The sequence below is a fragment of the Phyllostomus discolor genome, chromosome 8, assembly GCF_004126475.2.
Source record: "Phyllostomus discolor isolate MPI-MPIP mPhyDis1 chromosome 8, mPhyDis1.pri.v3, whole genome shotgun sequence".
Lineage (NCBI taxonomy): Eukaryota > Metazoa > Chordata > Mammalia > Chiroptera > Phyllostomidae > Phyllostomus > Phyllostomus discolor.
The window spans coordinates 80,135,865-80,160,656 of NC_040910.2; the positions used below are offsets into that span (position 1 = coordinate 80,135,865).

Genomic DNA, 24,792 nt, shown 5'->3' on the forward strand with positions numbered 1-24,792 from the left:
GCAAACAATAGGTTTCACAGGCTTAAGAACTGTAGTTGCATTCACAAACAAAAGAGGAAGACATGTTGGGAACGGCCCTACCTGGTTTTAGAAGCTGTAACCTCCATGGCTAAGGCTGAGTAAAGAGACCTCTGGACTAAGCCACCAAGGAGACAAAGCTTATCTTTCCAGTAGGGGCACCACCTCTGCCCCCTTTTACTTCACCCTGCTTGGCCCTGGGAGAATGACCAGTTAGCCAATGATGGGTAAGATTCCTCAAGGGAGGGATGACCTAAGACAGGCAAGGTCTTGAACAGGCCCTCAGGGAAGGACCTGGGGGGCTGTAGACAAAAGGGATGATGGACCCTCACCCCTGGACTTTGACATAGCCTGAGTCCTTGTGCTGTCTATGAGAAGTCTCCTGATCTCTTGGCTGCCTTACTCCCCTGCCTGACTTAAGCCTGAAACAATTACACAGAGTGGTGCAGCCTTGGGCAGGAATGGACGGTTCCTTGGAGTGACCAGGCCTAAGAGAGAATGCATGGAATCCAGTGAAACCTGTTTGCTAATACCATCACTTGAAATGATAAGGGTCCAAGCATAAAATGGGTTTGTTTCCCAAAGTTTTATGGCGCTTTAGGTAACTGACCCTGACTCAGAATAAGCCCTCATAGTTCTTTGAATATTATCTGTAAGAAGAAATCCATAACATTCTTTCCTTTGTTCTCTGGAAAAGGTAATCACCTAAAGCGAACCTGAACATGATGAATGAGAACCTCTTCACTGTACGCTGTTAGAAAGCAACAAAAGCCTGTCCAGCCAGCATCTGGGCCCTCACTCACTCAGAGAGTGGCCGTGCCGTCCCTTTTCCTCCACAGGACCTCCCCAGTCCATGTGAATTTGTTCTTCACATCCACAACATACGGTCCCCACTGAACCAAGTCCACATCAGAAAGATCTGTTCAAAATGTGTGTCTGGCACTCCTCACCCTTGAGGATGGCCACTACCCAAAAACTAGAAAGTGACAAGTGTTGAGGAGGACATGGAGGAAGAGTCCTTTGCACTGTTGGTGGGCATTTAAATGAAGGGCGGTGGCTAATGCAGGGGCTGCTGTGAAAAATTTAGTGTCATGGAGCCCTGGGCTGGGATCAGACTTCCTGCTTTGGTTTGGGAGAGCTCAGTCCTCAAGAGGCTGTTGTAGTGTTGAGATTTGCATCCAGCCCTTGGGAAGGGGTCCTGAGGGCATCCAGTGAGGAGGGAAGGGGAAGGGGATGGGCTCCTTCCTGTCTCCATTGTGCCACAGACTCTTCCCCTCCTTCTCAGTGCCCCTCTGACCTGGGTCCCCTCAGGCGGCCCCACCTTCTCCAGCCTGCCCTGCACAGGTCCTCTGCATGCCCACCTCTCTCTGTTCTCCTCCCTTTCCCCCTCCCCTCCCGTGGGCCACTGTTTCTTCCTGTCTGTCTGTCCCTTTGGTCGGGACCCAGCCTGACCACTGATGACCATCTATTAGGCTCAGGTCTTGAAATGGAACGAGTGTCTTCACTTCAGCCAGCAGCTGGGTCTTTGGTGCTTGTAGGGTCCTGGGTGCTGTCAGGGAGCAAAAGGAGAACTGGGCCTGACCAAGCTGGAACTGAGTGACCCTCATAGGTGAGTCCGAGACCCCCTGGAGGACCTAGTATTTCCCCTTGGAGGGAGGACTAGAGGGGCTTGGAATGTGGCACAAGAACCGTGAGAAGTCACCTGGGGGAGGTCAGTGTTGTCTCCCACTGCTGGCATTGTTCTTTCCCAAGTCACACTTTGCAGCAGGTCAGCACTCACAGTGCATGTGCAGCACGTAATTATTATGCATTGTACACACTGTGGTGTGTGAGGGGGAGGTTGTGAGGCTGGTGTGGGTCCTACCCCTCACCACCTTGGCCCTTTTGCACAGGTGAGAACCCTGTCTGTGGGCGCTCAGGAGCCATGGGGGAGGACAGGGGAGATGCCTGTGGATTTGGGGCACAGTTGAGTTCAGCAGCAGTTTGAATTCTGTGTGAACACAGAGCCTCTGGCAGTCCCAGTGGGACCCTGGGAGCGGGTGTGGGGAGCTGCTCTAGGGAGCCTGGCCCCTCAGTGTGGTCTCAGCGCTGTTGGCCTCATCCTTGGCGGTTCTGTCCAGTTCCGTTTCATGAATATTTCTGTTCGAGTTATTTCACCTGTGCTTTGCAGTCTCTCCTTTTTAAGGAGAAAATGTGACCCTTGTTTAAAAGCTTGTAGGAAACCCCTTCCTTCACCACCCTATTCTTACCCTTTACACAACAAATCTGGGAATTAAGGTGGTCAATTTTCATTTTTGCTTTCTTTTTAATGAACATGCCTTTCAGAATAGGATTGTGTGAATCCTATGTTTAAATGGCAGAAACAAAGAAACAAAAACAATTTCGAGCAATTGAGAGATGGCTACTGTAAGCAGGATGTAACATTTCTGGGTCACACACACACACACACTTACACACTCACACAGAACAAACAAGGCAGTAGTGTAAGTGTCTGCTGCTAGTTTTTTTAATATAGTGTCCGTGCCTGACATTAAGGCACCCATTTCACAGATATGCATCTCAAGGACTAGGTTGCCAACCATGTAACAGCTTCTAGCTAAGCAGTTAGATAAGCATCCAGGGGTCCCCAACCCACAGGTTCCCCTTTGAAAGCCTTGGGTAACCTAGATAACTGACCACAGGAGTGACTCCACTTTCTCTTCCTGCACCCTAATCTCACCTGGGCACCACTCCCTTGACCCCAGTGAAGTCAGAACTCCAGGACCCTGAAGTTACTCTCTCTCTTCCTGTAACCTTCCTGTGTAGCCAGCAGGGCCTGTCAGTAATAAACCCTGTGTTTCCCAAGCTCCCTGACAACTGCTGCTGAGGTGCATCTTGCTGTCCTGGGAAGAACCACAAGGGCTGGGTCAGTCACCACATTGGCTCCAGTTAGGGACGTGTGTTGGGGGCTCACCACAGGTAGGATGGGCCAAGTGATGCCCCAGGCCATGTCCACTGGGCACCAGTAGGCTGAGGCCTGTGCAACTAAACAGCGTGGGAGTTCCTTAAAAAAGTAAGCACAGAATTACCACCACATAATCCAGCGATTCTGCTCTTGGATATAAACCCTACATCACTGAAAGCAGGGGCCTGAGGGTATATTCGTACACCATGTTTGCGGTAGCGTTGTCCTCAGCAGCTGAGAGACTGCAATACCACAAGTGTCCATTCATGGACAATTAGATGAGCAAAATGCATATACGTATGGCCCTGGCTGGTGTAGCTCCATGGGTTGAGCACCAGCCTGCAAACTAAGGACGACCAGATCAATTCCCAGTCAGGGCACATGCCCAGGTTCCAGGTGAGGACCTCAGTTGTGGGAGCTCTGAGGCAAAACACAATCATTTTTCTCTCCCTATCTTTCTCCTTTCATTTCCCACTCTCTAAAAAATAAATTCATAAAATCTTTCATGAAATCAGAGCATGTGCCCTGATTTCTACATCAGAGTTTTTAAACGAAAATGGTGAAAGGACCAGAGTAGATCCCTTTGGAGTGGACAAAGGAGGGATCTCAGGCTTCCTGAGTCCCTGAAGGGCACCTGGCCCCTGCACCTGCCTGGGGGCTTCCAAACCTACTGAAGCCTCTCAGGTGTGCATTCAGGACAGGCCGGCAGTGGCCCCAGGTGTCCTCACCCCAGGGCTTAGTGACATTTCTCCGCCCATCACTTACTTGTCAGGGAAACTAGATCCCAGTGTCAGGGAAGGACAGCCTGCTTGGGACCTGTGACAGCCACCTGAGAGCTCTTCCAGGAAGCTGAAGGTTTCCCTTGGGACAGCCCGTCACCATGTCCACATGCCCACTCAGTGCTGAGCCTGCTGGAGTGAAAGGGAATGGTGGCTCACTGCTGGGAGACTGGGCAGGACCCCGCATTTCTACTGGACGCCCCAACATCTCCCTCAAAACTGTCAGGCAAACCCTGCCTCTCTGCTCCCACAGCCTGACTCGGCTGCGCTGACTCATGACTGTGCTGAGATAACTGATGAAGTGAATTCCAGCAGAACTGGTTGACAGGACCATCCCTCAGGAGAAGCAGACTGGCCTCTCTGTGCAGATGGAAGCAGCTCTATGGACAAAGGAGACAGAGAGGGTGGGTACGCAGTTGTGACTCTTCAGGGAGCAGTGGAGGCCCAGGCCTTGCCACCGGGAGCCTCTGCTCAGAAAACCGAACTGATTACACTGACGGGGGCACTGGGAGTGTTGTGTGAAAGGAGAGTGAACGGGTGTATGGACTCAACATAAGCCTTTCTGATGTTGCAATCACATGGTTCCCTCTGGAAGGAACAAGAACTGTTAGCTTCCAATATGAGAGGGGAAGGATTCAGCAGAAATTTTAAAATTATTAGAGGTTGTTCAGGTGCCTTTGGAGGTGGCAGTGACGCTCCACCTGGGGCATCAGGAAGAGGACGCTGAAGTGCCTGGAGGAGGCAACCTGGGGGCACAGCAGCGAAGGAGGCTGCTAAAGGGACCTTGACAGTGGCTTTGGTAGCTGTTCTGGACCTGTCACAACTTGACCCTGAATAGTCGCCTGCAGACCTAGAGAGAGCTGAGAGCTGGGGTTTGATGAAGAAGCTGATAGTGGTTGGAGAAAGAATGAGAAAGGGGTTATACCACGTCCTGAACCTTTAGTAGAGCCAGTCATGAAGTCGCCTGAGGCCATTCACAGTGGAAGGGACTCATCAACTGTGTACATCAAGCAGTGGCTCCCAGTTCCTGGAATTCTGAAGCCATACAAACAGTAATTGCTAGATGTGTTGTGTGGAAAGAACAACCCCCAAGACACCTCCCCATCAGAAGCAACCAGGGAAACAGCACCAAGGACTGCGCCCACTGGAGGACTGGCAGTTATACTTCACTTACATCCCCAGGGTCCAAGGAGGGATTTATTTGCTAGTGTTTGTTGCCACCTGTTCAGGGCGGGTAGAAGCCTATCCTACTAGAATGGGGAAATCCTCAAGCTAGTGAAAGGCTTAATGCTGGAAATAATTCCACCACACTTTGGCCTACCCAGCAGCATCCAGAGCAATAAGGAACCTCTTTTCATTTCAGAAATTACACAGAAGGTTAGTAAATTTCTAGGAATCCACTGGCGGCTCCAGACAGATGGAGACCTCGGGCTTCTGAAAGGTGCAGAAGAGCAAACACCCCCGAAGACAAACACAGCCGAGCTGAGCCAGGAAACTCATGTCCACTGGGATGAAGCCTTGCCTATTGCCCTGCTCAGGATAACCGTGGTTCCCTGAGGTGGGATTCAATTGACTCCTTAGGAAACTGTGTGCAGGTGACTGTTTCAGGTGACACTTGTGGCGGATAGATGCAGAAAAATGTACATAGTAGCAACCCCCATGGCCCACCTTGCTGAAGGGCCGAAGGCCCTTGAGAGCTGTCCCGGGAGAGGCTGTCCAGGCCGGCTTGGTGCTCCACCACAGCAAGGCTGGAGGGCACCCGCTGCTCTTGCCAGAAGTCCACTGCTGGGCTCTACTGCCCCAGGGCCCTTTGCCTTGGACCCTGGGAAGTCAAGTCAGGCTCCTGACCCCTCCCTTATGAATGGGGCCTATCAGGGTTCCTCCCAGAGCCAGTGCTCCATGCCCAGGGCTGGGGTGACTGGGAGCCCCAGTGGACTCCTGGACTTCCAGGAGTGCCTGGGCTCTGTGCCTTGCTCTGCATTACAGTGGAGGTCCCACAGACGAGCCACACTGAGAGAACCCCTTTTTTGGGGGGTAGGCTGGTGGGCCTCAGGGCCCTGGGCAGGGCAAGTGGCTTCAAGCATGCCTGTTTGAAGCATGCGTATCCAGAATACATCAAGGTGCACCACTGGACTATTAGTTTCTAGAGGGCAGGGCTGTGACTGGCATTCCTCTCTCCAGCCGAGGCCTTGGCTGGGCAAGGTGCCAGGACAGGTCCTCATGCTCAGCCTGCTCCCTGTGCAGAGTCCTGGCGGGGAGGGTGCTCACTCTGCAGCCTATGGCGCCCCCTCACGGCCTCCCCATGGCCTGCAGGCCTCACTACAAACTCTGCCAACCATCCTAGCCCCTCCTTCCATGGCAGCAGGGACTAGGACTCACCATCTTCTCTGGGTTCGGTTATTATCAAGACATCCTTCAGCAGCAGCTAGCCAATGAGGTACATGGCCACCTCTGTGTCTTGGGGACATGCACAGGGGCTGGGATGTGTGTGACACACTGAAGCCCCTGGTGGCTGCCAAGTGAGCCTGAGTGAGGAGCAGATCAAGGACCATTTCTTCCAGCTTGAGGTGTGATAGCTGGTGTGTGGGCTAGGGATGCAGGTCAGGGCATGGGAAAGCCACTTCCCCCACCACACCCTAACCCTAACACAGGAGGACACACAGCTGAATGACACCAGCAAGGAGCATCTTGTGGCATAAGCAGTAGGCAGGCTATTCTGTGCATCCTAAAGCCTGGAGTGACATTTAGGTGGTTCATGGCAGGGCACAAGGCAGTGGGGCTTATAGAGTCTCAGTCAGAGTCAAGTGCAGTCTAAGCATGGCCATGGGGAAGGCCAATGGCTCAGCAGTGTAGGTGTGGTGGGGAAGCTGGGAGAACGCAGGGCGCTGGTTCTAGCCTGGACCCGATGAGTGAGAGGTGGCTGCACCAGCAGAGCTGACACCTGCTTTCTGTTTTCCCTGAAGACCCAGAAGCGCTATCATGAAGATATCTTTGGGGCTGTATTTCCCTCCAAGGTGAAAGAGGATGGGGTAGCGGGGAAGCCTGGGGATCCCAGAGCCCCTACAGCCTGTGGAAGTTAAAGATGCTGCCACCGAATTCCAGAATGGCCCCAGTTCTCCATTTCCTGAGGCCACAGGGAGATGGTGGGAAATTATATGCCCAGCCTCACATCCTATTTCTCTACCTCCCGCCCGCTTCACTTGACTTGTTACCAAGTAGCAGCTTGGACTGAGTGCAACCCCTTGTCTCCTTGGAGCCCACCCTTCCCCAAATAATGGAATACTGGGGCGTCCTTGGTGTGTGGAGAGCAAACCAGCAATGCCAGGCCTGGCCAGTGGGTGAGAAGGATGCATTTTTCCCCCTGACTGCACTACTGTGAGCGACCACCAGGAGGAGCTGTCTCACCGATCTGTCTGTACTCCTGCCCTTTCCATGGCAAGGTTCTTTAAGGATTTGTGTTTAAAACAAAAACAAAAACAAACCACAAAGCCTAGTCAGTCCCTGAGGGCCATTTAAGCCCTCCCTGTAAGACTTTGTGATGCAGATATTTATATGAAATGCATTTTCTTTTAACCACATTGTGTGTGCGCATGTGTGTGTCACAAGGAAACAGCCCTGAGTTATGTAGAGGTGGGCACTGGTGGTGGCCCAGCTTGGCCCTGCAGCTTCTTTAAATGCGTACAAGGGCTGCACATAGGGTGCACGTCTGGGAACCCGTGATGGGAACGAGTGATGGGCGAGGGGGCACCGGCCTCAGCCCAGCCTCACACAGGAGGCACTTCCCCCGAGGGGGGCGGCAGGGGGGCGACGCTGCACAGGACACCAGCTCTTTAGCAGAGACCCTGACACTGGCCTTCTGATAAATCCGCTGCATTTCTCTCCAGGGCGGCTGCTTCATGAGACTTTGGCCAATATGATTGGGCCCCTGGATGACAAAGCAGGTGAGGTTGGGCTACGGTCAAGGCCTTGGCAGTGCGTGAAGGACACATGTCTTCCATGGGGAAGGCTTTTCAAGGGACTGAGCTATGTGTCCTTGTCCCGGTGGGAACGAGGAAGGCACTCAGCCAGGGGTGAGTGAGGGTCCGGTGAGGTCTGGCTCCCAGCTGGGGTTTGGCCTGTGTTTCCTTGGCTTCCCGACCCCTCACTCAGATGGGGTGGTGCAGGAAGAGGGGACACACCAAAGTGCGGTATCCTGGCGGTGCTTGGCACAATGGTCACCTAGCCCAGTGTCTCTTGGATGACAGCTTGCACGCTAAATGCCTGGGATCTCTCCAATACAGCCTTTGATTCAGGTGTGTGGTGGGGCCCAAGATTCCCCATTTGAAACCAGCTCCCAGGGGCAGTAGGTACTCCTGGCTCTCGGACTTTGCTTTGAGCCTCTGCCCTGGTTCCTGAGGCCCTGGCCTCTTGATGGAGTAGCAGGGTGGGTTGGCATCATGTGGACAAGACCTGGGTCCTCCTGCACTGGCCCAGGGGCTGGCAGACCCTACACACTGAGCCACTTTCCCCAGCACCACCTCCCCCCTAACACTGTGGAACCCACAATGGAACCACCAACAAGTTCCCTTCTGGGTCAGTTCCTCCTCACCCCGCCTTCCACCTTTTTCCAATGATGGCCTGCCCTGCCCTCTGGCTTCCTGGCCCTGCCCTGGCCATCTCAGGGTTCTGGCCCAGCCCTTGGCCCATCTCACAAGCACGGGGCTGCTTTGTGGCTTCAACTCTGTTACCAAGCTTCCTGTCAGATGTTCCTCCCAAAAAGCCTGAGTCTGGCTGCTTTCTCCCACACCCTTGAGTGGTTTGTGGGGACCCACTGAGAACAGAAATGGGTCAGGACACCCCCATCCACGTGTGTCTGGGTTCTGCCCTTGGCCAGGACCTCCCCAATTCCAGAAACTCATGTGTCTCCAACACAATTGATAAACCACAGTCATCCCGTGCATGTGGGCACCAGGGATATTTCTCTCACTTTATCTGAAGCACAATGGAAAAGGGGGGCTTCCAGCTGAAGAAGGTCCTGTCTGTTGGTGGAGACTAAAAAGTGTCAGTCAAGGTCCCTTTCTTGGACGGGGGCAAGGGTTGGTGATGGTAGAAGGAAAGGGTAAAGGTTGGAGAAAGAGGGGACCTGAGGAGACCACCTCCCTTGTGAGTGACCAGCTGGTGGCTTGAGCTTGAGGTGGACTTGAATGGAGGCTGGGAAATGGGATCCAAGGTAGACAAGGGGTAGGCTGGGGGCTTGGGAAAGCCCAGGACCCTCCCTTTGTGCCCAAGGGACAGAACATGGGGCTTCAACCTGCACATACCACCCCCTTCCTCGGATGTTAGGATTGGGCAGCCAGAGCCCCAGGTGGTGCCCAGGCTGAGGAAGGCAGTCCCAGCCAGCTGCCTCCTCCACCCCAGGGGGAATACAGCCAGAAGCAGGGCCACACAGGGACCCGGTCCCTCCAGATCCTTGGCGGGCTGGGAAGGACTGGGGCAGGGACAAGGGCAGGGAAGGTGGAGGTGATGAGTGGATCCCGACAGCGATGTGCTCCAGCTGATTGCCCAGGGCCAGGAATCCTGCCTATGTGTCCAGGCTGGTCAGCTGTATGTCACCTCCCACTTCCAGGACGTTGATGGCAGGCAGGTTCTGCAGGCGGTGGTTGTAGTCAAACAGGTGCTGACTGTTCACTGCCACCTTGTAGCCGGTATCCTCACACATGATCCCGACCTGGACAGACAGATGACCCTGTCATTTGTGGTGCACTTGGGAAGTCGGCAAACCTAAATGCAGGCTGGGTCTCCTCCCCTCTTCCTGCCTTCCTCTAACATGCATTGAGCATGCCCCACGCACATATCCAATCACACGGATTCATTCTTCACAAACATGCTCTCCTTCCCATCCTTTTACATATTCTGTTCCCCTGGCATAGAATGCCCTTCCCCCAGGCACCAACCACACACCTGCCCACATGGGGACATGCTGATGGCCCTTCAGGGTTCACCCCTGTCCAGCTGGGCTTCCCTGCCTTCTGCCCCCACCTCACCGCTGCTACTCAAGTCAGGAGCCCCCTCAGGTCCTGTGCCCACCCCCATCCTCACTCTCCCACTGCACCCTGAGTCTCCAGGGGCAGGAGCTCTGCCTTGTGCCCCCACATCTCTGGTACCTGCACCCAGGAGTGCCCCAGGCTGGCACCCCAGCAGAGACCCCTCCTAACTTGTCTTTTCACCCCAAATAGTCTCCACAAGGTGGTCAGAGCGCATCTGGGAAAACCCCATCATCCCCCACAACGCCCAGCGCGTGCAGCACACTTCCTGTGGGCCGGGTTCTGTGCTGAGCCTGTCACAACCCGGGGTCAGTGCACTCTCACGTCTCTGAGGTCAGTGTTGCTATTAGCCCCATTTTTCTGATGGAAAACGGAGGCTCAGAGCAGCCAAGTCACTTGCTCACAGTCACACAGTGTCTCTCAGTCAAAGCAGATTGCTCTCAGGTCCAAACACACCAACTCTCTCTGTCAAAGTCCAGATTTTTTTCTGTTGCCCTCAAGGCCCCACATGGGTCGTGTTCCAACTGGGGGTGGAGTGTCAGGGTCTATGTACAACACAGATGCCCAGGCTCCTCCCTGCTTGGCCCCGGGCTGGGCCCGGCCTGGGTTTTTCCTTGTCAGGTTCCTGGGTGATTTGATTCTGTCCTTGGGGTTGGGAACCCCGGCTGTGCGACCTCAGCCTCCAGCCTCTCCGATCCCCACTCCTGCACAGTCCACGCCTGTGACCTCACTTTTGCAGCAACAGGTGCCCCTTCCCACATCTCCGGGAATGCACCCCTCAGATCCTTGTGGGCATCTCCTTCTGGCCCTGAGGTCTCCACTGCACTGTGGCCTCTGAGAGCTGTCCCCATCTCAGGGGTGTGGCCGCTGCCCAGGCCTCACTCTACCCCAGCAGCCTCTTTTGCTGTCAGTGAAGCACCTGTGGTGACCTGCCGTGATTCTCCCCCACCTCCACTGTCAACTTCAGGGGCAGGAGCTGGTCTGCTGGCTTCATGGCTGTCTCCCCCTCCCCCAACACCAGGAGCACTTCCTGCACTAAGCAGCCTTGAAACAGAGTTCATGAGTCATGAACCAATGAGTGAGTGAGTGAATGAGACCTCATTGTTGGGTTCGATCCTGCACTTAGTGACCTCAGGCGAGGACCCTGCACTTGAGTTGTTTCCTATCTGTAAACAGCAGATAACACCACCTCTTTATGGGGGACAGCAACTCTAAGACCATAACCACAAATATTTGTGACCACATTCTATTCTTCTGGACCCAGCCCTCACCCCAGAGGCCTCAGCTACGACCCGCTTCCCTGGGCCCACACACACCCCCACCCCCTGCCTCACGTGCCCTTCGGAGCCCCTCAGAGCTCCAGGATGGGGCACCTACCGAGAAGCCCTGGCCTCTGGAGAAGGGCATTGATCCGGGGAGGTAGGTCTCCTCAGTCCCCCAAGAGCCATTGATCCTGGTGTTTCGGACCACGGAGTTCTTGTTGAAACAGGAGTTGATCTGGAAGGCGATGTCACTCCCGGAGCGCAGGTTGATGTGGAACCTGGGGGCCGGCAGCTCACATGAGTCTCCTCTGCCCACTGAGCTCCCTGCCCTGTCCCTCCCCGGCCTGCCCAGAGCCAGGAGGAAGGCAAGAATGAGCTCGGGGTAGTTCTGTTCCCAGGAGAGCAGGCTTACCTCTGAGCGCTGGGCAGGACGGTGCCTAACACGGTGATGCTTTTGCCAGGGTGTACTCCACCGTGTATGGCAGTAAAGTAAGGCTGTTGGAGGAGATGGAGAGGTCACCCAGCAGCATCCAGAGCAGCAACCACTCTCAGGGGAACCTCCTGACAATTTCCATGAATTCGGATTGTTTACTGAGCTTGACAACTCTGCCTGAGAGTCATATCTCTTCAAGAAAGAATCGTGATGCCTTTACTTGGTTGTAAATGTCAAAGGGAAACACTCCAGGGTGCCTCAAATTAATTAGTGGGCTGAAACTGTCATGAGAAGGACTTTGGCCAGACACAGGGGACACTGGGGCTGAGGGGGGACAGTCATGTAATGTGCTCCTGATGAAGGGACACTGTTGAAGGTGAAAGCTCCTTTCAGCGGCTTCTCGCTCACTTGGGTGCTGATTCCAGCTTCCACAAGGACTGCTCCTCATTCTGTGAGCCGCCCTTCCCCTCCTCCAGTGCCCAGCACACGCCAACCCTCCACCCTCCACCCTCTCTGAGAAATCACTCACGTAGGTGGGGCTGGGGTACATCACAGGGGGGATCACAGCGTTCTTTTGAGAAGAGCCCAGGACATTCAGTGTGGGGTTGCACCCACGCCCATGCCCCACACACTCTGAGGGATGCTCTGACATGAAGCATCAGCCCCTGGGCCCTCCATTCACCCCCTCTCATGGCGGCCGGGTTGGAACTTCCTGCCATAGTCCCAGACCCCACCATGGCCACTGGTTCTGGGTCCTCCACAGGCAGCTCAGATACCTCCAGAGCACCCGTCTGACTTAGACCAGCAGGAGGAAGAGAAGCAGCGACTTCAGTCTGTGACCAGCAGTCACATCCCGGGGATGTGAGCCTGCAGGGCCTCACACCCAGATGCTGGGGACACTGCACCCCCCTCTCAGTCACAGAAAGACCAGTTTTCCTGCTGGTCCGAGGGTCCTGCCTATTGGGGCCTCTGGGCAAAGGCAGCCTGATCCAGAGTTTCTGCCAGCCCAAGGGGAGTCTGAGTTGCAAGTCTCCTGAGCAGAGAACCCAGCCCCAAAAGTTCCTACCCCCCTTGCTAAACTGCCCCCGCCCCTTCTCTGGGACTAGAGAATTCAGTCCTTGGTGAAGGGGGACATCATAGGGGCTGTGAGCTGACCAGAGTTTTCAACTTACAGAGAGCATTTGTCCAGGCACACTCTGCATGGTATGGGTGACTGTTTGAGTCTGGAAGAAAGAAAAGAGGGCTTTAACCAGCTCTCACCGGTGTGAAGACCACCACCTGCCACCAGAGGGCACCATTTCACACACACCCTGGGAGTGGGCTCAGAGCCAGTAACCAGCTCAATGGCCCTGACAAGACCCCCCAGAACTGGAGCACAGAGGTCTTTCTCCTCTCAAGGGGATGAGGTAAGGGCAAAAGATTCTTCTGGAGAAGAAATATGGGTTCATTTGTGGCCGCTAGGCAATTTAGCTCGTCTCTGGGTTCATCGGGTGAGCCAACTACCCCTGCCGCCCAGACCTGCCCACCGCCACCACCACAGTAGGGCCCGTGGTCGAGGGGAATGGCCCCAGCTGCCCCTGACCTGTGGTGGAGGCCTAATGCCTGGCCCTGCCTCTGCCTTCTAACCCACAGGAGGTTCCAAAGGGACAGTGAGACACTCACTATGGGAGCTATGCTGGCCTGCCAGAACCTTGGGGGCTAACGGGGACGAGATCATCGAGATGAGAGTAAACATTGGTGCCACACGAGGCAGAGACAATGGCAGAAACTGGTGAGAACATGTCCCCACACTCACCCTCACTTCCCTCCTGCTCCCGAGCTAGCGGTCCTGAGCCTGAGGTCAGGGCAGGGCTGCAGGAGAGGGAGCATCCCCACTGGCTCCCCCAGAGACAGCACAGGTGTCGGATACACATGCAGAACACAGGGCTGGCCTGGGCTCCCAGAGAGGCTCGGCCACCAATGCCTTCCAGGGTCACGGTCCACCCAGAAGGTGCAAGCTAGCATTTACCGAGGGCTACTGTGTGCCAAGCTCCCGCTCAGGATTTATGAGGGAGGCATCCTTAGCTTCTGCTCTGCTCGGTGACACAACCAGGCTCAGAAAGGTTCAGCAGTTGCCCAAGCCTGTCCAGGTGGCCAGTGATAAAATGCAAATGGGCACCCAGCTGTGCCTGACTGTATCCAGCATCCCCGGTCCTCCCCAGGCCAGGGCCAAAGTCCAGCTGCCCAGCAAGCCTTCCTGGAGCTCCTACCTGCACGGTGCCCTATCTGCACTGTGATGGGCCACAGGAAGGCTGGGTAGAGGCCTTGCCCTTTGTCTCCGCTACTCAAGTGACCAAAGGAAGGGCCAGGCCCAGCCCTTTTCCTATACTGAATCCTCTGCCCACCCAGCAAACTGTCCTTCCTCCCCTGGCTGGGGTCTGCTTCTGATGGCTGTGCAAACCACATTCCTCATTCATTTCTGCAGTCCCTCCTGCATTCCAGGCCCTGTGCACAGGGCAGGGGACACACAAAGGGGCAAGTCACAGTTCCTAGCTCCTGGGTGTGGGGAGGCGATGTGTGGAGTGACGGGGACAGATATGTAAATACAGTTACAACAGGACATGGTGACTGGCATAAAGCAGAGCTGTAAAAATTCTGAGAAGACTGGTGGTGGCGGGGCATCCTGCCATCTGCCCCACAGGGAAGGTGGCCTGAGGCAACATTTAAGCACGACATTAAAGGGGAGTTAGTCACGGCTGGGGGTAAAGTGGCAATGGGGACTTCTGGCACCAGGACAGCAGATGCAAAGCAGAGGTGGCCACAGACAGCCTGGAGGGAGCAGTGGGGGCGGAGTGAGTTTAGTTTAGTGGGTGGGATGGGAGGCCAGGAGGTGGGCTGGGCACCTGGGGTGAGGACCGTCCCCATCCCACAAGGGAGTCTGGGCACTGCTGAGAAAGGCTTCGGGCCTTTGGGAGTTTTAAGCAGGGAGAGGATGTGATCAGATTTGCTTGTGAGAAGGTCACTGTGGCAGTGATTGGGTGTGAGGGGGCCAGCGGCCAGGTGTCCTGGACCAAGGCACCAGCTTCAGGAAGGAGCGGCGTTGGCGCACTGGAGAGATATGAAGGAAGGGAGGGAAGAACCAAGGATGAGTCCCAGGTCCCAGCCCTGAGTGCCATGTGGATGGAGACAGGGGGGCTGGGATGGGCAGGAAGGGGCCTGTGGCCCTGGCCGGCCTGCTGCCTGGAACCAGCCTTTGTTTCAGACCTGCTGTCCTTCCAGCTGGCTGCCTACCCTCCGGGTTTTCACATGAGACTCACTTTTGGTTCATTCCCCTTGGGCTTGGGTGGGAAACAGGCTGTCTGGGAAAACTGCATCCCAGAGAAGGCAGGCTGGACAAGGGTGATCCGGGTGTTCTGTTAAAACAAAAGGAGCCTCGGGGTGAAGAGAAGCACTAATGGAGCCAAGGAAGGGCAGAAAGGCAGGCGCCAGGGCAAGAGGTGAGAGCAAGGCAGGCAGAGAGGCAGGAGGGGCCAGCGCGGGGTAGGGAGGGGATGGGAGGGGTCAGGACCAAAGAGAGAGGAGCTCATAGTTGGTGAGGGCCTCTGGGGGCTCTTCTCATCTCAGCAGTGCACCCAAATGCCAGAAAGAGTGCCAACCGCCCCCATGCAGCCATGGGGGCCCTGTGGGAATGGGACCATGAGGCCCCACTCCTCCCAGTCCTCACACCATGCCTAATGGTCAGATTATCATGGGCTCTCCCCCAGGCCACCAACATCTTTGGTAAAAGGCACATAGAAGTTGCCACCCCAACCGCTGTTCAGTGCAAGTGGAGCGGCACCAAGTACATTCCCGTCGGTGCGCAGCCGTCACCCTGCTCAGCTCCTGAGCACAAAGCTCCTCCTGACCTTTCAGAGGTTGGCAGCACAGGCAGAATTGCCAGCCACAGAGAGAGCATCAAAGAGTCCCTGATGTGGGCCCCTGTGGGCCATTGCTTGTTTAAGATTCTATTTATTCATGTGTAGAGAGAGAGAAACATCCATCAGCACCTCTCACATGTGCCCTCACCAGGTATACAACCCACAACCCGGGCATGTGGCCTGACCAGGAATCGAACCCAAAGTATGACCCCAGAGTCACCTGGGTAGGGAACTGCCCTCCAGCTACCCTTGGGCCCATGCAACAGGGCCCAAGACCAGGGCTGCACCCAGACCTGGGGCAGGTGCCGGTTGGACAGTCTGACCTGGAAGCTGATGTTGGTCAGTCCCACAGGGCCAATAACAGAGATGGTGTCCACCTTGTGGAAGTCCATGCGATGTATGTACTGCAGGAAAAAGTTTCTGTTCACTGTCACCTGTCAACAAGAGTGCATACTTCAGCACTGGGGACCAGACCAGGGTGGGGAGCACAGCTGAGCCTCCGGGACCCCTGCTTCTAGAAACTACAACCTCTCAGGTTTTCACCTCCCTCCCCTTTGGGTTGGAGCACCAGCCTCCGGGGCTGCGCCAGTTACAGGAACTCGAGTGTGACCCCAAGTGCATCCCCACCTAGTCAGCCCCTGGGTTCCAGCTCCTGGCTGCACTGTTCTTACCATTGTTTGTTTATTGAAGTAGCTTTGTCTTTCCCATCTTAGCTCACTGAGGTGTGATTTGAGTATGCACATTTGAACATGCATAAAATGCTCCTGGGGAGCAGAGGACAGGGGACCCAGGTTGCACAGCGAGGGGCTGGGAACACCCACGTTCCCACAGCAAAACAGGGACACAGCCTCTGTCTCCCTGCCCAGCACCTTGCTCTGCCTGCAAAAGCACTTACAGCGCCACGTCAGGTTAAGCCATCCCTAGGTCCTGGGTAAGGGCTCTAACAACGTCATCCCACAAAAAATAAAGATTATGCCAAGGACCTGGACAGCACCATGGCTACTGCCAGGGATTGGAATTAACTTGGTAGCTGAGGCCAAAGAACACGTGGAGACTCATCCACTCCTTACCCCCCAGTAATACAAGACCAGGTGCCCCTGCAGGTGCAGGTGAGCATGTGTACGGTCCTGGGTCCTGTTGTCAGTGGAGGCGCTGCGTGGATGACTGCTCACCTGGCCTGAGAGGGCAGGGGCTCAGGCAGAGGGAGGGCGGGAGGAGAGTCCTGCTCACCTGGAACTTTTTCTTCTTCACCAGGAAGCACAGCTCGAAGGGATTCCCCCTCTGGAAGGGCATTTGCATCTTCCTCTCCTCTGTCCCCCAGCTTCCTCCCTGCCTTGTGTTGCAGACCACATACCCGCCCTCTTCAAAGCGAGGGTTGAAGTGGAAGGCAATGTCCTGGTCACTGAAGCTGGTCTGAAAGTTCACAGCAAACCTGGGCCCAGGGACATGAAAGAGTGTTCTGGTTTACTGCCCATGGAAGGAGCTGGAAGGCCTCTTGCCCCTGACTTGCCTGTGTGTGGGAACCTGCGTGCAGCCCCTGTGGCAGCTTTGCTCCCAGGATGCCTCTGTTGCCTTCCTGTGTGTTCACCTAGTTGTCACTGAGTGTGTTTTTGTGTGCTTATTGCATTATGTCCTTTCCAGTGTAACTTTCTAAAGATAAGTAGAAAATGGGTAAAGGAAAATGCTGACACCAGGGAGAGGAAGCATACAACTGATGACAAATTTGTATGGAAGGTGCCGACGGGGAGTGTGCCTAGAAGCGGGAGGCCTGGGTGGAAAGTGGGCACTTGGTGGAGGGCAGCCCAGCTGTGTGCGTGCGGGAAGGAAGAGGACAAACGGACTGGTGATGTTGATGGAACAGTCCTCTGGGATTGAGGCAGAGGGGCTTCCCAGACAGGGTTAGGTGCCCAGACGGGCCCCAGAGTGCGGTGTACACAGACCCCACTCAGATCAGGAAGAGCCCACACCCGCCCCCACCTGGACTTTAGGAGAGGCCCCCGGGGCTGAGGGAGGTCGGAGCACCCGGCAGCCAGAGGCTCTGCCCTGTTCCCCAAGGGGCCCTCTTGGCTGGGAACCAGAGCCCAGAAAATGTTCGTATTTTGAGGAGAATTAGTAATATATAAAAAAGAACTTGAAACAGAAAGTGACTGAAATAAATTTAACAGCAGATTTAAACATTTCCGTTTAAGCCAAATGGCTTCAAAGTAAATGAGGGCAGTTGTGGGTAATGAAGGAAGTGTTATTTTGCACCTCTGGGTCTTCCTGTGCACAGTTCAATCCTAGACCATAATCATCAGTGTCTGGGCTGCCTGGGACCGTGAGCTCCTGCTTCCCTGAGTCTACGGGGCGTCCATGATAAGGGCGTCCTGATGCTACTGGCAGGTGGCAGGGGTACCACCCAGCGTGGGCCTGGGCGGGGCCCTGCTCACCCAGCCTCCCCTGAGCCAGGCACAGGCAGCTTGGAGGGTTGAGGGGGGAGCCGACCAGAGCTGACAGGCAGCATGGCTGGCAGAGGGGCGCAGCGAGGCAATTCCAGGTACCTGGTTGCACTGGACTGGTGCACAATCCCGGTGACAGTGATCTGAAGTCCCTCCTGGAGGCCCCCATGGATGGGCCCAGTGAAGGGGACGCTCTGCAGGGAGAAGAGGCAGGGTGTCAGTGGGCTGGCCTCCTTCTGGCCACACTCCTGGCACTTGCTAGTGGCCGGCCTGGTGTGTCAGGGAGCAGCTGGGAATTGAGGCAATGGCCCCAACCAGGTAGTTGCACACACACTCTGAGACTGATAAGGAGACCTCCAGGCTCTGAGTGCGAGTGACCGGGAGCTGACCTCCCATAGGAGAAAGCAGTATGTACTTGACCCTGAGAGAGGAAGGAACCAGGGCAGAGGGAGGGGCTGCTGGACCCCAGGCCAAGCTCCCAGCAAAGGCCCCAGAGCCCTGGTTGAAGACTCAGAAACCCAAGGGACCCAAGAGGCTGCCAGCCTATCCTAAAGCATAACCCTCAGGCTCACCTGAGAAGGTCTAGGGGAAGGCATCCTCTCACCTCCTGCCCACCCCCCATTCAGCAGTGGGGGCCATGACCTTTGCCCTCCGAGGAAACTGGGGTAGCACCTCTGCCTTCATGCTGTCTGCAGCCAGGGGGCAGCTTCCTCCTTGTCTCCTGCTCCTGAGCTCCCCATTCCTTCCCCAGGCCCTGGGCACCCTCTGAAGCCCTGATGGGGTGCCTCCACGCCCCCCAGTCCCCGTCAGCACAGACTTTGTCCCATTCCCTCTCCCAGGCCACTGGGAAGCAGCAAAGGCCATGGTGAGGCGCTCGTCATTGTACAGCCAGACATAGTCCAGGTTTGGGTCCTCTGTCTGCTGTTTGTTACCTGAGGGGCCTTGGGGAGCTTATTTACCCTCTCTGCCTCAGTGTGCTCATCTGTAAAATAGGGACCCATCCTACCTGCTGTGTCGGAGAGATGACTCAGTGAGAAGAGCCTAGGGAGGAGAAGGGCACATCCCAGGTGCCTCTCTCCCACCCTCCCTCCTGGTCTCCCTGGGCAAAATCCCCACACTGCTTGCTGCTAGACTGCTAACGCTGACTTCCAGAATGCCTTTAAAATCCAAGGTGCTCTGTGATCTGCATTGCCCTAGGAGAGAGCTCCCAGCTTCTGTCAGTTTAATGTTTTTCTTTGTTTTGTTTTTCCCCTCAACTGAGGACAATTTTTCATCGCTTCTTAGACAGAGAGGAAGAGACACATCACCTGGACAGAAAAGCATCATCACTTGCCTCCCCTTTGTGCCCTGACTGGAAATCGAACCTGCATTCTTTCCTTCCCGGAAGACACTCCATTCAACTGAGCCACACCTGCCCAGGCCCATGCTTTTCCCCACCACACGGCTTCTTCACGAGGAAGCACAGAATGTCCTCCCTCCAGGCTCGTTGGGTCCTTCCTTGGACCAGGCAGCCAGTCCTGTGCTGCTTGTGCTTCCAGCTTCCATCCTAGCCCTTGAGGAGGCTGGGCCACATGGGGCTGGTGGGGGGCAGAAATGGGGGGGCAAGGCCCCCAAGAGGGGCCCTCATGGTGGTCAGCTCTTCAGCAGAACAGCCAGGCCACCTGAACTCCCAGCACACTTTGGAGGAGGAGGACGGTCACTCCTGACTGCTGGAGTGAGGGGGACACCACAAGGGGAGACCATGTGTGGTGGACAGGTGCTCCTGGCCCCTGTGGGGGTGACACCCATCCTCATTTCTGTTTGGGCTGTGAGGCCCTGTTTTAACTGCTCATGAAGGATTATCCTACAGATTTGAAAAGCTGTGAGTCCAGGGATTGAAAAGTAAAAACCAGCCACCAGGATAAGAATACATCAGGGCCTGGGAGGAGCCCTAGGATCCCCCTTTGGTCAAGAAGAGATCCTGAGGTCACACATTCTGACCCTGAAGCCCCCTGAAGCACCAACCAGTCCAGGCTCACTATCTCCAGCCCAACCACCAGCCCTTCCTCCAGGAGAGCCCAGGGGCCGGTGACTGCAGGGGGAAGCAGGGCATGCCAGGGCCCTGCTGACGTGGCTGCAATGTGAAGCCCAGGCAGCTACCACCCCCTGCCAGCCTCAGCCCCCAGCACTCTGCAGCTGCCCACCCACCTGTCCCCTGCCCCCACCCAGAAGGGTTCTGTCAGTACATCTCCCCCATCCCTCAAGAAACTGTTGGCCAAGGCTGGAAGAGGTCTCTATGGGCACTAACGGACCCAGACCAGGACAGGGTGACCTCACAGGCCTCCTGGGCCTGGGGCTGCCTCTTGCCTGCCTCCCCCCATTACTGCTGTCCCTGTGGGCATCTCCCTCTCTGGAGGTAACTATAGGCACCTCCCTACTCTGTCCCTTACCATCCAGGCACAGTTGGCAAGTGGCCTCAATGTCTCTGAGCCTCACTTTTCCCATGAATGCCATGGGGATCATAAAGCTCAGAGGGTCTGAACAAAGCCACCTGCACACAGGGCCCACACACCTGGCACAAAGGTGCAAACCAGCCCTGTGTGTCCCACACTGCAGGGACGGCCCCACGCCTGCCTCCCTCCCCAGAAGGCCCCATGCAGCCTCCCCTGAGTTGCCCCTGCTTGTGCGCTCACCCAGCAGGGAGCAGACCCCACAGGGGTCTTCGCTGCTGCCCCCACACCCCTCCTCAGACTAAACCCGTGAGATCACCCACAGTGTGAGGGGCTCTGTTCTAGCACCCTAGAGTGCACCTCACTGACCCCTCAGCCTGATTCTGGACATGGCTCGAGGATTCTCCCTATTTCACAGATGTGGAAACTGAGGCCCAGAGAGGTAAAAGTGGCTTGGCTGCGGTCACCTATTTCACAGCCAGTAGATGGCTGGACCCAGGCAGGCCATCTCCAGAGGAAAGGGGCCGTGCTGGGCTCTCATCCTCCCAGATGCCCTGTGTACCTCCCCTTTCATTCCCACAAACCATCAGTCTCCTGGTGATGACCTGTGCCCTCCTTCCCCTCAGCAGGAGGACAGGGCGGGCACCCACTGGGAGCTCAGTCAGCATTTGTCCAATGCTCGGATCAGCACTCCCCCACCTGGCCCTTCTGCCCTTCTGTGTTCTCCTTGGGAAGCCCCTTCCACCCCCTGCCATGCCAGTGTGGTGTCCTCAGAAACCACAAGTTGCAACCCTGGAGAGGCAGTAGCTCAGCCTGGCAGCACCGCCCATGCCCGGTGCACAGAAACTCACTGGGTTCATGAAGGGAGGCTGGACGCTGCTGACGTTCATCTTCCACCACCTCTGTGGTCACGGCTGCTTCTCACAGCAGCCAGGCACTGCTCTGCACTGAGGAGGAGTCAACAAAGAAATAGAAACCAAACCAACCTGGCAATAACTCAGTGGGGAGGAGCCAGGAGCCAGAGGATATGGGTCTAGACAAAGAAGAGGGAAGGGTCCTGGGGGAGGAGGGACAAGCTTGGAGCTCAGGGACAGGAGAGTAAAGGCTATCGCCCTAGTGCCCTTGCCTTCCTCTCCTCCTGTGCTCCACCTGGAGACTGAGCCAGGTGGGGTTCACTCATTCAGAGAGCCTGGTCTCCCTGAATGACAGCGAGTTTCCAGATGCTGCTGCCCATCAGTGAGTGGCTGTGTCTCCTGAACACTCAGTCAGAGTGTCCAGAAAACGACTGTGCTGCTGGACAGAGTTGCCCTGGTAGACGGGTGGGTGGGGGTGGAAGGCCTGGTTATACCCGTTGTACATGCACAGAAACTGGGGCTCAGAGAGGCGCAGAGATCACATGCCATGGGTCACACAGCACAATGGTGGTAGCCTGCACTCCATGAAGATACTGAGGTTCTCAAAGGGTATTTCTTCCTTTTAAAATCCTAGTCCTCACATAAAAGCATCATCATGTCAAAGAAGTGTACATGGTAGTGTTCCTGTTTGTAAACGGAAACCCTCACACGGAGGCTATGACTTCCCCGGTTGTAGTGCTGCCCTGGGGGCTCCTAGGTCCCTCGTGGGGAGCTCACCTCCTTTCTCTCCTCCCTCTCCTCTCTCCCTGGTTTTTAATGGCCTCACATATGTTATTGTACCAACCGAGTATCGTCAAAAAAATCACAGAGAAAAATCATTTTTTCAATAATTTCCCAATGAAAAAGCCCAGGTATCTGGATAGTAGTGACCTGTTAGTGATTTTGAGAGGCAGATAAGCTGGACAGAACATAAATTCGGAGCCGTGTCTGATGTGCCAGTCCTCATGCACCCAGTTTGGTTCTTCCCCAGTGTCTCCTCTGGGACCTGCACCTGGTTTTATACGAGTTTTCATCCGAGCCCACTGCGGAATGGGCCAATTCAGCTGTTGTTTCTTCACCGGGAACTTCTTGATCCTGAAAGTCTCATGAGCAGACATGGCAAAGAAGAACCAACAGCATGGACCATGATGGTGGAGAGAGAGAGACTCTTGTGTCCCTTCTCTTTCTGGGCTTTAGAATAGAGAGACTGGAAGTCACGGACATAGCAGAACATTCCAAGAGACATGGAGGTCAGGGTGACACATTAAATAAACCACCTGAAATGGCTTCAGCATCAAGGTAAGAAAACAGTTGGACAGAAACTAGCAGCATTGGGGAGGAGGGGCGAGGAGCACTGACAATAAACTTACCTGAAGTCCAGCAGGTTCCTGCAATGTGCTAGACAGGAAACCAATGTGCTACCAGTCAAGCCTGAAGGAGCAGATAAGGGTCACCTAGGCGCCAAGTGGGTAGAAGGTGCCCCAGGATCATGCATATGTCTGCACCTCTCTTCTTTCTGAACCTTGTCTGGATGCACCAGAGTTGCAAAGACTGGCTTCTTGGAGAGGCTCTGGTGTCCCCTCAGCCCAGTCTCCACCCCCAATATATATTCCTGGATCAACTAGAATTTAACTGACTTGAGGAGTAGACAGCATCGCTGGGGCAGAAAAGAGAAAAGGAAGACAAATTCTTCCCAATCCTCTGCAGCACCAGGGACTCTGGGGACACCATCATTGTTTAGCGGGATATGGAACACATGGAATTCTCATTCTGTGCAGGTTGGACTGTGAAACAATACAACTTTGGAAAACAACTCAGGAGGGGTGAGGACATACCCCATGTCCATGACAGCATTTCTCACCATGACCCCAAAGTGGAAAGAACACAAATGTGCATAAAAGGAGGAGGAAGGAACACATTTTGGTGTCACACGATGCAGTGGCCCCAGCAATAGAAAGGAGCTGGTTCACAGGAAATGTATGAGGACCTCAGAGTGGAACAAGACCCTCAGAAGACACAAACACATCTTCTGGGCCCTGGAAGTGCTCTTGAACTTGACCTGGATGCTGGTCCCACAGCTGTTCACCTCATCCAGCACTCTAGGATCTGGGCATTTTATATGTGTGAACTCTACCTCAACAAAGTACTGTACAAAGACCCAAAACTCCCTCGGCCCTAGTGTCCCGGGGAGAACAGGGACAGCTGGAGTTCTAGCAGACAAGCACGAGGCATCACAGCTGCTTTGGAGGTGACTCACAGGGAGTCCAACTGACAAGGAGAGCCCCAGGAACCCCTGCCCCAGATCTGCAGGGCGGGGTGTTCTCAGCCTAACTGAGACACTGGGTACCATCCTCCAGGTGCAGTGCCAGAGCATGGTCCACCTCAGCACAGTGACTTCATTACCGTGCAGCCCTGGTGACTTATTACAATACTAGCATGCAGTTCCAATCTTAAGGAGGAAAAGGGCAGCCCAAGGCAAAGTTCCTTCTCACGCTCTGTTATTCAAAATTCCAGACCCTGACCCAAGGCTCTCACTTATCTGCAGTGTAGATCAAAAGAGCTGTTCAAAACGTCTGCCACTCTTCACCGTTGAGAATGGCCACTACCCAAAAACCAGAAAGTGACAAGTGTTGAGGAGGAAAAGCGCTTTGCAGTGTTAGTGGGCATTTGAATGAGGCGGGGGAGGCTAATGTGGGGGCTGCTATGAAAAATGTAGTGTCATGGAGCCCTGGGCTGGGATCAGACTTCCTGCTTTGGTTTGGGAGAGCTCAGTCCTCAAGAAGCTGTTGTAGTGTTGAGATTTGCATCCAGCCCTTGGGAAGGGGTCCTGAGGGCCTCCAGTGAGGAGGGAAGGGGAAGGGGATGGGCTCCTTCCTGTCTCCATTGTGCCACAGACTCTTCCCCTGGTCCTAAGAGCCCCTCTGACCCAGGTCCCCTCAAGCAGCCCCACCTTCTCCAGCCTGCCCTGCACAGGTCCCCTGCATGCCCACCTCTGTCTGTTGTATTCCCTTTCCCCCTCTCCTCCCGTGGGCCCACTGTTTCTCCCCGTCTGTCTGTCCCTTTGGTGGGGACCCAGCCTGACCACTGATGACCATCTCTTAGGCTCAGGTCTTGAAATGGAACGAGTGTCTTCACTTCAGCCAGCAGCTGGGTCTTTGGTGCTTGCAGGGTCCTGGGTGCTGTCAGGGAGGAAAAGGAGAACTGGGCCTGACCGAGCAGGAACTAGTGATGCAGTGTGAACCATACATAATTTACCTGAGCATCTGATGATATCACCAGACATTTAAACCACAGATAAAGAGGACCTATGAGATTGTCACTGCTTACTTTCATTTCAGCAAAAGTCTTACATTTGGAAGTCTTCTCATCTGACACTCTAACAGACTCAGAACCTGGTTTATGGTTTACTGTGCTCATTAATCTTTGTGTTCCTTCTGTCTTTGCAGAGTATATACTATGACCTTGTTTACCTGGTTACTTGTTTAGACAGTATAAGCCTCATTTTAGATGCCCATTGGCATTGCCACCTCCTGAAGTGAGACTCAATGATTTGGCCGAATGAACTTGTTGTCAGAACTAGATGAATGAATTGAATACAATTCCATATCCAGATGATGATGCTTTGTGGATTCAAGCCTATCCCCACTTTGGAAAAATCTAACAGACTGTCTGTTCCA

The 24,792-nt window shown here is 55.0% G+C and overlaps 1 protein-coding gene and 1 pseudogene across 1 annotated transcript; both read right to left on the bottom strand.

The window, feature by feature from the left end:
* Positions 1-8,683: 8,683 nt before the first annotated feature.
* On the bottom strand, positions 8,684-21,232 carry LOC114503398 (galectin-9-like). The gene is made up of 10 exons (XM_028520956.2): positions 21,074-21,232; positions 17,896-17,987; positions 16,586-16,787; positions 15,679-15,789; positions 13,122-13,157; positions 12,632-12,682; positions 11,989-12,030; positions 11,439-11,521; positions 11,142-11,304; positions 8,684-9,448 (listed from the first exon to the last, which is right to left on the bottom strand). The coding sequence occupies exons 1-10, from the start codon at positions 21,110-21,112 to the stop codon at positions 9,302-9,304; spliced, it is 966 nt and encodes a 321-aa protein (XP_028376757.1). The 5' UTR covers positions 21,113-21,232; the 3' UTR covers positions 8,684-9,301.
* Positions 21,233-22,078: 846 nt separating this feature from the next.
* LOC114503798 lies at positions 22,079-22,233 on the bottom strand (annotated as a pseudogene).
* Positions 22,234-24,792: the final 2,559 nt, after the last annotated feature.